The sequence below is a fragment of the Podarcis cretensis genome (genome assembly GCF_951804945.1).
Source record: "Podarcis cretensis genome assembly, chromosome: 4".
NCBI lineage: Eukaryota > Metazoa > Chordata > Lepidosauria > Squamata > Lacertidae > Podarcis > Podarcis cretensis.
Window position 1 is genome coordinate 25958747 of NC_137173.1, and position 12734 is coordinate 25971480.

General features: G+C 41.8%; 1 protein-coding gene across 10 annotated transcripts in view; it reads right to left on the reverse strand.

Annotated features, from left to right (window-relative positions):
- ATP8A2 (ATPase phospholipid transporting 8A2) overlaps nucleotides 1-12734 on the reverse strand; it is a 338417-nt gene that overhangs the window by 89056 nt on the left and 236627 nt on the right. For all 10 annotated transcript variants that reach the window (XM_079973395.1, XM_079973390.1, XM_079973394.1 and 7 more), the window contains 3 exons: nucleotides 8603-8725; nucleotides 5039-5117; nucleotides 352-413 (listed from right to left, as the gene is read on the reverse strand). In XM_079973395.1, the coding sequence (XP_079829521.1) occupies nucleotides 352-413; nucleotides 5039-5117; nucleotides 8603-8725 (264 nt within the window). The remainder of the gene's footprint in view (nucleotides 1-351; nucleotides 414-5038; nucleotides 5118-8602; nucleotides 8726-12734) is intronic.

The window sequence follows — 12734 nt, forward strand, 5'->3', positions numbered from 1 at the left end:
TGATTCGCTCCTTTTGGGTCATTTTAGCTTAGTGCAGATGGCAGCTAAGCCCAGGTTTGGCTTAGCGTATTGTTTGAACCTGGGTATGTGGTTAAGGTTCATGCAACATATCGTAAAACTGGAGAATTCACTCCCACAAGAGGTAGTGACGGCAACCAACTTGGATGGCTTCAAAAGAAGATTAGAAAAATTCATAGAAGAGAAGGCTATCAATGGCTACCAACCACAATGGCTATGTTCTGCTTCCACTGTCAGAAGTTGTATATACTGGGGAATACCAGTTCATGGGAAATGCTCAGCCGCACGAACAAAGACCATGTGCAGTATTGTAGCTGGATTTTAGCAACTTACCGTATAAACTATATTTCCAACAAACAGGTAGTCTACACTCTGGCCACTTGCAAATACCGCGTCTAGATAAAAGACGAAGATGACAAATATTAAATATTTCATTTAATATTATTGGAGATATTATTGTTTTTTAAAAGGCTACTTAAGATTTTCAAATGGTTTGAACAAAATTAAGTAAAATGCAACCGTGAGCAATTTTTAAAATATCATCTCAATTCACAGAATACCTTAAAACTAAAGAGGAGATTGGGTTAAGAAGAGAAAGAGAGCGGGCGAGCTAAAAAACAGATTAAAGGAAAGCTAAGGAAAAAACATTAGAAAGGTGTATGTAAACATGCCAGCTCACATTTAACTGGTGGCGCAGCATGAACAACATCATTCCTTTCTGCAGAGGTAGTGAAAGGTAACCAAGCGACTAGGAAACATTCAGCATGAGCCTCAACGCACTTTTAACAGCCTGATGTGTTTTTGAAACATGTCTCCTGGATTTCTCTTTGTAGGGAGGATAAATTTTGCATACTGGGTTTCTCAAAGCTCTTTCAAAAGCAGCACATTGGAAGCAAATAGTGTAATGACTGTCTTAGCCAATGCTGAAGCTATTAAATGTTCAAAAATAGCGTACACACACACACATCACCATTAGGAGTCGTTTGAGCAGAAGGGGGGATTCCTGCCAAGAAAGAATAATCAAAATATCTATAGGAGATGAAGAATTCCAGTTACCACATCATCTTCGTGCCACTGTGCTGCATACAGATGCAGTCCTGCTATATGTGCTTTTATTTTAGATTCCTTTGAAGCGAGGGGATATTTTTTACCCCAAAGGTTACCGAAAGAGAGAGGAGAAGCAGAAATCCTCCGTTTGGTGCATATAGCTGCTATCTTAAAAAGCTATTGGAGGGTGTTAATGGCGAAAAGGGACTGGGCATCTTATATTCCAACACCCTTTCTCCTGTCTGTAAGTACACAAAAAAAGGCGAATATGTGTTAATTTAACATATGGAGGTGCCAAACTTGGCAATACTTCAAGTAGCCAAGTTTATTCGTGCTTAGTTCCTGCTGAGGAAAAAAGAAGAAGGGCTCCGACGAAAAAAGGAACACATGGCAGCTGCAGGAATTCTCAAATTAATCCAAAAAGGGCTGTAATTCAGAAGGATTACACAACCATCTCGCTTCAACATGGCAGCCAGTGACACACGTCTGCCTAGGTGAGGCTGATCTAAAGCAGAAACCTAGAGCCACAATCTGCAAGGTGATTGTTGCCTGTAAGAGGGAGTTATGCCCTTGCTTGAATGGAACTATTACTTCCCTTGATCTAGATGCTATACTCCTATTGATGCAGCCCAGAATTGCACTGGCTTTTTTAGCTGCCGCGTCACACTGTTGGCTCATGTCAAGTTTGTGGTCAACCAAGACTCCTAGATCCTTTTCACATGTACTGCTCTCAAGCCAGGTGTCCCCCATCTTGTATTTGTGCCTCTCATTTTTTTTGCCCAAGTGCAATACTTTACATTTCTCCCTGTTAAAATTCATCTTGTTTGTTTTGGCCCAGTTCTCTAATCTGTCAAGGTCGTTTTGAAGTGTGATCCTGTCCTCTGGGGTGTTAGCCACCCCTCCCAGTTTGGTGTCATCTGCAAATTTGATCAGGATGTTGAATAAGACCGGGCCCAAGACAGAACTCTGTGGCACCCCACTAGTCACTCTTCTCCAGGATGAAGAGGAACCATTGATGAGCACTCTTTGGGTTCAGTCAGTCAGCCAGTTACAAATCCACTGAGTGGTAGCATAGTTAAGACCGCATTTTACCAGCTTCTTTACAAGAATATCATGGGACTCACCATCGCCTCCTTCAGGATGGTTGTGAACACCCCTTCCCTGAGAATTAGCTACTTCATGGTCACAGCATCAGTCTCCATCAGCTACTTGGGTCTAGTGTTTTTAACTATTTATGTTCTAGGGCAGCAATGGAGAAACCTACTGCAGAGTGATGTATCCACCCATCCATTCATTAATTCAATACAGCTGGGGTGGGGAACCTGTGGCACTCCATATATTGTTGGATTGCAGCTTTTGGCATCCCTAGTCAATGGCCATGGTGGCTGGGGCTGATGGGAGTCCAACAACCTGTATATGGCCAGAGGTTCCATATTTCTGCTCTAGAGTCATTTCACACACTGACCAGGATCCAGAGAACTCTTAATGTGAATCCAAAACATGGAAAAAGACACAGCAGGGCTCTCTTTCTTTGGCACTTATATGTGTACCTCATCACTGGAGATAGGCAAATCTGTCAATGTTGGTTTCTCTCTATTTCTCTTTACCAATCTTAAGTTCTCTATGTTTCCAAATCAATTAGTGAACTACTTTTTTAAAAAGCCCTCCAGAGAATTCATTAGCATTTTGAAGTGAATTTATCCTAACCTGCACGTGTTTATAAGCAGTTTTGCCTAACACACACATTTGCAACCCAATTTTCCTTAATTTATTGCATTTTTGTATGTTATCTTCACCAGTATATGCATCTTTAGGGACACTTTATCCCACTATATGCATTTTTGTGCAGCTTATTTGGCTTGAGAACTGCATCGCAAAATTCAGACAAGTGCAAAATTTTTAAAAGTGGCTGTGTTTTGGTTCTCCTTTGTTTCAGAAAGTGAGAATTGGGTGGGTTTTCCTTTAGGTGCTGAATGAATCAAATCCCCTCCCCCCCAAATCCCAGCTCACCACCAGCCTGTCCTGATAAGATATAATTGAAGAATGTTGCTCATGCAATCACATAGGTAGTGTGTAAGTTTTTAAATGCCATGAAGAAATCTGGTTAAGTTTAAGTACATTTGGAGAATTTCAATGTCAGAGTTGCATCTATAAGTTGTATTTTGTAGTATTATGACCTTGCACTTTTGGAATCCCAGGGCCCTACAAAAGAAGAAGAAGAAAAAGAAGAAGAAGGAAAAGAAGAAGAAGAGGAAAAACTTCCTATAATTGTCACGGATGGCCAGGATGTGCTGTGAACACTTATTTGTAAGGCTGCAGAAGCACTCCTTCATTGCACAAATGCACACTGCATCCTAAAGAGCTCAAGAGGTTAAAGGACATACCGGTGTGAATGGTGTATTTCTTTTCATCTGAAGTTTTAAAAAGTGTTCCCTCAAACATAAAAAGGGATAAAAGATCTATATCCACCTCTCCCTGAATAGCAAAGCAGCCAGGGTTCTTCACTTGGTAATGTGTTGGTCTTTGAAATTATTTATTTATCGATTCCAATTTAAATCTCCAACACATCTCAAGACGGCATCCTAAAACCAGTAATATTCTAAATGGATCTAATAATTAAGTTCATGACTAACATGAAAGCTGACTCTCAATATGGAAAGGGGAAAAAACTGAAGTTTAGGAATATGGATAAATGCTTATATATACAGTGGTACCTTGGTTTGCATACGTCTTGGTTGGCATACGTTTTGGATTACAAACACGTCGAACCCGGCGTGTTTTGGATTACAACCCATTTTGGGGGGGATTATGAACTAAAAAATTTTGGAGGCCCCATTGGCGAAAGCACGCCTTGGGTGACAACCTGTTTTGGTTTACAAACAGACCTCCGGAACCGATTATAGTTGTAAACCAAGGTACCACTGTAATCATATAACTCTGGCTGCATTCAATTACATTGAGTTAACTGGTCATTTTTATGGAGACTTATTCAAAAAAGTATATTTGAACTTCACAAAGATGAGCTTCTGTTAATTGACTAAAATGAAATCCCATGTCTTAAACTGCCATCACATGCAGACTTTCCTGGGAGAATGCCTCATTGATCTCAGTATGCCTTATTTTATATGCCTGTTGTCTTTGTCCATGGAGTTTTCTTGGCAGGGATACTAGAGTGGCTTGTCGGTTCCTGCTCCAGGTGGATTACGTTTGGTCAAAACTCTCCACTATGACCTGTCCATCTTGGGTGGCCCTGCACGGCATAGCTCATAGCTTCTCTGAGTTATTCAAGCCCCTTCGCCACAGCAAGGCAGTGATCCATGAAGGGGATCACTCTTGAGAGTCCCATGGACTGCAAGAAGTTCAAACCTATCCATTATTAAGGAAATCAGCCCTGAGTGCTCACTGGAAGGACAGATCCTGAAGCTGAGGCTCCAGTACTTTGGCCACCTCATGAGAAGAGAAGACTCCCTGGAAAAGACCCTGATGTTGGGAAAGATTGAGGGCACAAGGAGAAGGAGACAACAGAGGACGATTCCTCCTATTGACATTCCTCCTATCGACAGCCATTCACTCAAGAAATTGGAATAACATGCAGAAAGCCAGCACATACACAAACACACCATTTACCACATATACATATACTACATATACTACTACACATACTACATATACAGTCCTTGTAATAATCACATTAAAAGAGCAAAAGGTTGTGTGAATCAATACTAAATCAATGCAGCTGCATATAAAGACCCCCTGAATCATACACTTACAATCTCTGGGGGTTGGGAAGTGCTATCTACCGAAGGCTGCATGCAAACAGGGTAGATTTGGAAGGTCACTGTTGATAAATGTCCGAGCTTAGAGGCGGGTGGTCTGTCTGTCATGATTAATTTCCCAACAACCTGTTGTGAACCGCAATCACATTGGAGCTGGGCCAGAAAGGCTGACATTCAGGAAAGAATGAAGCACTTACCATGTTCCAGGGCTTTTAATGGAAACCAAAAGAGAATGATGGAGTGGATCAAAGCATTGATGCAGTGACCCCAGAACACCTAAGGAAACAAAACAAGAAAGTCAGGGGGGCTGACCAAACTCTCAAAGGCTGTTTAACTCCCTATCAAATGATTCATTACACACACGCAAAACATTAAATTTTATTTTAAAGGCTTTTTAAAAAAGCAATACCACTAAAGCTAGTATTAAAATTCAAAAATTGTCAATCCAAATGGAGGTCCCATCTGCTATACAGTGGTACCTCAGTTTTTGAACGTAATCTGTTCTGGAAGACCATTAAAAAACCGAGGCACAAAGGGCAGTCTGCAAATTCAATAGAGAAAATTGGGGAAAAACTCAGCGGAAGCTGTTCGACTTCCAAAGCGCGTTCAAAAACGGAAACATTTACTGTACTTCCTGCTTTTCGGAGTTCGAAAACCAAAACGTTCCACTTCCAAGACATTCGAAAACCGAGGTACCACTGTACCTATGCTTCAGGTTACATACGCTTCAGGTTACATACGCTTCAGGTTACAGACTCCACTAACCCAGAAATAGTGCTTCAGGTTAAGAACTTTGCTTCAGGATAAGAACAGAAATCGGGCTCCGGCGTTACGGCAGCAGCAGGAGGCCCCATTAGCTAAAGTTGTGCTTCAGGTTAAGTACATTTTCAGGTTAAGTACAGACCACCAGAAGGAATTAAGTACTTAACCTGAGATACCACTATACATTTAAAGCATCACTATGCTACTTTAAGCAGTCATGGCTTCCCAAAAAAAACATTGGGAAGTGTTGTTTGTTAAAGGTATTTAGGGTTGTTAAAGGTAAAGGTAAAGGTACCCCTGCCCGTACGGGCCAGTCTTGACAGACTCTGGGGTTGTGCGCCCATCTCACTCAAGAGGCCGGGGGCCAGCGCTGTCCGGAGACACTTCCGGGTCACGTGGCCAGCGTGACAAAGCTGCATCTGGCGAGCCAGCGCAGCACATGGAAACGCCGTTTACCTTCCCGACAGTAAGCGGTCCCTATTTATCTACTTGCACCCAGGGGTGCTTTCGAACTGCTAGGTTGGCAGGCGCTGGGACCGAGCAACGGGAGCGCACCCCGCCGCAGGGATTCGAACCGCCGACCTTTCGATCGGCAAGCCCTAGGCGCTGAGGCTTTTTACCCACAGCGCCACCTGGGTTGTTAGGAAGCCCCTATTCCCCCCACAATTCCCAGAGTTCCCTTGTCAAATTATTTGTCTTTTAATGTTTTGGTTTTTTTACTGCATGGAGACCCAGAGACTGCAGTCCATAACAGAAAACAGAGAAATGGGATATAGATGTAAGAAAACAAACAGTCATTTCTCAAGTTAAATTTCTTGGCAGAGGGGAAACATCATTGCAGGTATGTTTTCTCTCTTTCTTTCTATTATCCTTTCCCCACTTTAATATAGTAATGTGTTTGTATGTTACATTGGATTCTTGTTTTCTGCTGGTTTCTCCATATGGGAAGACCAAGGGAGTCATAAGTCTAAAAACTCAGGGCCAAAACTAGACCTTGACATTTCTAGGCACAAATGCAGTCTGTGTTCATGTTTCTATTATGCAAGTAGAAATTGTGGGAAAGCCCAAGCAGCCTCAGGACTGGGCAATGAGAGGAAGGGGTGCTTAACTCTTTCTCACCCTGCTAGTCCTGTCAAAAAATGCCTCTCTGAAGCTGCTATTTGCATTACAAGGGAAGCTCCCATTGTCTTCAATGGAGGCTTCCCATGAAATGCAGAAAGGGATAGAGTCAAATCTCTTCTCCCTACGTCCTGTGGTCTGAGGCTGCTTTGACTGCATTAAATTCACATCATGTCAAGTTGGAGCCTCATCATTTTGGGGTGGGGGTGTTAATGAAACTCCCTAAATTTGATTGGTTAAAATATATTGGGGTTATAAAACCATTTTCCAATTTCTTAAGTATCTCCTCTCATCTGTTGGGTATGCCCTGTCTACACAATGCAACTATTTTTATGAAACTATATACAACTATGTTGAATGTTTCAAGTTAACCATGCAACCAGTTCAGACATTTAGCAGAATATGAAAGTAAAATGCTGCCTTTACTCTTTTTCCCCACCAAATAACCATGAAGAAAATTAAGTTAACAGGAGCAAAAGACACACCAATCCTTTTTCATAAAACCCCAACATCCCAATCCTAAGTTTGTTTTCTTGAGAGATGGACATTTGGTGCTTCACATTCATCCCTTGAAATCTTAAGACTTCTCTGATGAGCACTACCTCAGAACTTTTCTTGTTTGAACCATACGCATTTTGTTTAAAAAATAAAGCTTTGAGTATCGAAGCTTTGTTAGTATGAATAGGTTAATAAAACAAGAGGGCTGAGAGAAGAGGAAATTCTCTAAAATATGAAAAGAAAATACATCAGTGTAATTTTACCTACATATCTCCCTGAAACATCTTTTTAAAACCTCAACCTGACAGGAACAATAAAGTCATCTCAATATTTTCACAGAATCTCTTGAGGGGTGGAAGCCTTAAGGAAAGGCCGGCAGGTAAAAGAGTGGGAACATTTCATTGCAAAACACGAAAATTGGTTATATAGCATGTGCAGGTCCATAGAAGATGCCACAGAGAGGGCAAATTGTGGAGCTGATTCATTAACATGCAGGTCTAGGAGGTTCTCTGTAATCTATGTGAGTTCTATGGTGAACATTCTAGTTTGGAACACTACGCATAACTTTTTGAACTCATTGCAGATGTGGCTTTAAATCAGTCCACGTTGGTTTCTACCCATGCTACCAAAGGACTTAGTGAGCTGGATGCATGTCAATTCAACACAGTGAACACAGCAGGAGATCAGCTTCCAGCACACCATCGGAACCGAGCGCCAAAATACAAACCATGAGCTCAGCACATAGTGTGGCTGCCATGCTCTCAAAGGGTAACGTGAGCCAGCTCTTGTAAGTTAACATTCATGGCTTAAATTAAGCCAGGGTTTACAATGGCTTAGCTTTTGAACTTGTTACTAATGCTTAAGTTGTCCTGAAAGTCATGAAGTAATAGTTAAGGGAGGGAAGACTTTAAGTATACATGGGTACACTACCTTTCCTTAACCTCTGAGTGAAATGCAAGCAGCCCTCACAGATTTGAGACTTGGCATGGCTCATTGGAGGAAACATGCACTTTAACTTGGGATCTCTGGGTTCATTGGCTTCTTCAGCACAAAGCTCCCTGAGGACCAGCTCATATGTGATACTGAAGACTACAGGTACTGAAGCCTGCAGTGGCTTCCACATACAACACCCACTTACAGGATGATACAACCACCAGCATTCCTGACCATTGGCTATGCTGACAAGGAATGATGGGAGCTGTAGTTCACAAAATATAGAGAGCACCATGTTGGCTATTTCTGCTGTTGACCATTAAGAATTAACCATTTCCAGCTGCATAAAACTGGGATGCCACAGTACAAATTGAAAACTCAGTTTTAAACTAAAGTGCACCCCAAATGTTTTCTCCCTCTCCTCCCCAAAGCAAAACATTGCCTCTTACCCTGCTATTGAACCCATCAGCATTTTGAGTAATTTTGTAGAGCTGGGGAAACCTAAGCATGTTGTCTTGAGTGCACGATCGCTCAAAGATTCCCAAGGTGAAGGGAGGCAATGCCGTGAAAATCTAGAGAAAACAAAGGAAGTAATTAAAAACAACAAACCATTAACTTTATAAACAAGCCGCAGAGCATGCTTCATACCTGGGAGAAAATCCTGACACTGTTAAAAACAATAGTAGCAGTTCTGCTAAATTGCCAGTGCTGAATCTGAACTGTACAGTTCAAAGCACAAGAGCTTTCGCCACTGGAATTCTGGGAACAGCAAAGCGAAAGGCTGCCAGTGATCCAGTGAGGGAGCTCCATGGGTGCAGGTTGGGTTTCCTTGTTGCTGATGACAGAAAGGGTCAAACAACACATGGGTTGGGGATTGTTGTTGTTGTTGTTTAGTCGTTTAGTCGTGTCCGACTCTTCGTGACCCCATGGACCAGAGAACGCCAGGCACTCCTGTCCTCCACTGCCCCCCGCAGCTTGGTCAGACTCATGCTGGTAACCTCGAAAACACTGTCCAACCATCTCGTCCTCTGTCTCCCCCTTCTCCTTGTGCCCTCCATCTTTCCCAACATCAGGGTCTTCTCCAGGGAGTCTTCTCTTCTCATGAGGTGGCCAAAGTACTGGAGCCTCAGCTTCACAATCTGTCCTTCCAGTGAACACTCAGGGCTGATTTCCTTCAGAATGGAGAGGTTTGATCTTCGTGCAGTCCATGGGACTCTCAAGAGTCTCCTCCAGCACCATAATTCAAAAGCATCAATTCTTCGGCGATCAGCCTTCTTTATGGTCCAGCTCTCACTCAGTTCTGTACATTTCCACACCAGTTTGCAATTTTTATTTTTAAACGTCCTCATATAAATTCATCAGCATTTGGGTGCAAATTTCTCCCAATATGCACGTTTTTGTATGCAGTTTTGCCTAATACAATTTTTGCAAAGCAATTTTCCATAATGCATTTTTTTCTATGTTGCTTTCACTAATATTTATATGCACACTTTACTCCTAGCACATGCACTTTTGTACACATTATGGCTGGAGCATGGCACAACAAAATTGAGGGGAAAATGTGAGTTTCAAAGGATGGCTGTGTTTCAGTTTGCATATTAGAAAGTGCAAATTAGGTTCACTTTTAAATGAGGAGTGAATCAGATTTCTCCACCATTCCTATTTAAGAGACACATGGGCCTGCAATTGTAGTAAGCAATGGGAGTCCAAAATACGTCTGATGCCTTGGATAATGGCCAAAAGGAGAGCAGACAACCATTATCACATATTTTAGAATATGTGAAGCAAATAAGGATTGATGACCTCAGCCTCATTCATATAAAGTCAAATGACCTATTTTTATTTCTTGCAAATTTATCATTTAATTCCAAAGGATTTATATCCTTCCTTTCAACAAGTATTTCCAAGGCAGCTAGCAAATGTTTTAAGTAAATGCATGTTTAACAGCCAAAGGAGCCTGTGGATCACATGGAGTCTAAATCAATCTTCAGCTGTTCTTCAGGAAAGAATGCAGGAAGGACGGAGGCATAGATAACAGGAAGTGCCTGCTCCTGCTGGTCTATCTCTTGCTCCATTCCAAAGGCATCTACCACTAGGTATCCTGTGGGAAAGGGTCCTGGTGAGTTTCTGTTTTGATTTTTGCCACGTTCAGACATCGAGCTAAACCACAGTTTTAACTTCTTTTACAGTCGTACCTTGGATCCAAAATGCCTTGGAACTCGGACGTTTTGGCTCCTGAAAGCCGCAAACTGAGAAGTGATTGTTCCGGTTTGTGAATGTTCTTTGGAACCCAAACATCTAATGGGGCTTCCACAGCTTCTGATTGGCTGGAGGAGCTTCCTGCAGCCAATCAGAAGCCACGATTTGATTTTCGAACATTTTGGAAGTCGAATGAATTCTGTCCGACTTCCAAGGTATGACTGTATATTTTAATGTATTGTATCCCTCCCCCCGATTTTACGGTTTTATTTTTTTGTAAACTACTCTGATGGTTTTTAAAAAAACAAAAAACGTTCAAGCGTTGCATAAATGTTATGAAATAAATGAAATAAAATAAATCATTAAAACATCTGGAAGGCCATAGATCTCTGCTTTAAAGTGATGCTCAAAGGCCACCATTGTCTTACTGTGATTTTACGATTGGATTTTGACTTGACTTACAAGCAGTCTTGGGGCAATCCATGTTCTTAAAGGAGGGGCATAAATGACTGCAATAAACAAGCAAGTAAACGTATCCTGCTGTCTTGTTTGTGCCATGTGTAGCATCCCCCCAATGCTGTTTTAGCATCATGCAAATACAGCAGGTCTTATGATGACTGGGCTGCAGTCACAAGCATAATCACTCCAAAGTAATTTCCACCAGTTATGAATGGGACTTATATTCCAAGAAGATATGTGCAGAACTGAACAGTAAATTAGCTGAATTTACTGTTGATTCCAAATCTGTACACCCACCACATTTTTATACAATCTGTGATAAGCTACACAGGGGGGAAAAGGCAATTTCCCCCTTTTGCATTTTATTAACAAGGAAGCTGCAGAGCCACAAAACAATGAGAATAGCTTTCAGGAACTGGCCACTTTCCATACTGAAATATTCAGATCTTCACATAATTAGATGGTTAAGGGATAATACTGTAACTACCAGATCAAGATGGTTAACTGATGTGTACTGCTAACCACCTGTGTAACAGAGGTAAGAAGACTACAACCATTGTTGCCGGTGCCTGCTTCCAATCAATGTGTGAAATTCAGCAGGTGGCCCACAATCATTTGGTTCTTCTGTTCTTTTAGTATTCCCTGGTGACAATTCTGGATTGACAGCTTATGCCAGAAGTAGCAGACTTCCCTCTTCTAGGAAAGGAAGCCCTCTCTGAGTTTAAACATGGCAACCGTGTGCTCCCCCTGGCTTTTTAGTGTCTCCCTTTTTCCTTCTTTCCTTTGTCTCTTCCATCCTTCAGGCTTCTGTATCTTCTGGCAAAACTACAAGTTACACGGAAAATTGACTGGATTGGCTCTAGCCAGTGCATTTGCAGTGTGATGCCCTCACCACTGTCCCGCCCCCTCCTGATAAGCCACAGCAATGGGGATGATGGAAGGTCAGGGAAGCAGTACTACCCCACCAACTGTGGGCTCAAAAAAGTCCACTGTCATTCTGTACACACTCTCACACATATGTATATATCATACATATATATGATGTTTTCATAATGAAGCTGCATTATTTTCATTCTGGAATGCTTCTTTGGTTGGTTTCTAATATTTTCTGATCCTGTATATGCTGTTGTCAGCTTTTATTATTATTATTTGGTTTTGATACTACTGTTGTACTGTGTTTTGTGACCGTTGCCCACTTTAAACTTTTTATGAAAAGGCAGAAAAGGCAGAATACCAACAATTTCAATGAACAAATGAACTAATTATTTAATTAAAGCCATTGGAGGATAATGCTGAGTACATATTTGAAATAAGATTCATGCTTACGAGCAAAGCTGTCTGCAATTTCTCACAAACCAATGCCACCCCTTACCTCCCATAATGAAAGTTGTACATCATTTGAATTTTCTTTACCTAGACTTATATCTCCTGCACTGTATTTATGTTCAACCAGCTGTCTCTAATTATATACCATTTCTATTTATTTTCTTTGCAAAGGGGGGGGGGGAGGGAGGGAGAGAGAAACCAGTTCCTTTTTATAAAAGTTTGGAGTTTGATTCCTGCCAGAAACATGTAAGAAGCCTGGAGAATGCAGGTGAAGATCAGCTCCAACAAAGGCCCGGCTATTCCTGGGGATCAGTAACAGCAAGAACATTTCCTAGCTCCATGATGTCATCCATCTCCTTTGAATTAGTCACAAAGCAACACACCAGATGGGGAGCATTCTGTATTCTTATGTGTTAGATGAGAGCCAAGACTAATGGGCAGCTCATATGATTGACTTTCCCGGCTGTGTCCGCATGCATGAGGAGCAAGTCGCTCGTTCCTTGTCCTGGGATTGCCCCGGTCGCAGCTGCCGGCTGAGCAATCGTGGATCTCGAGGGAGGTGGCTATTCCCATGAGCCGTATTTGTATAACAAGGCC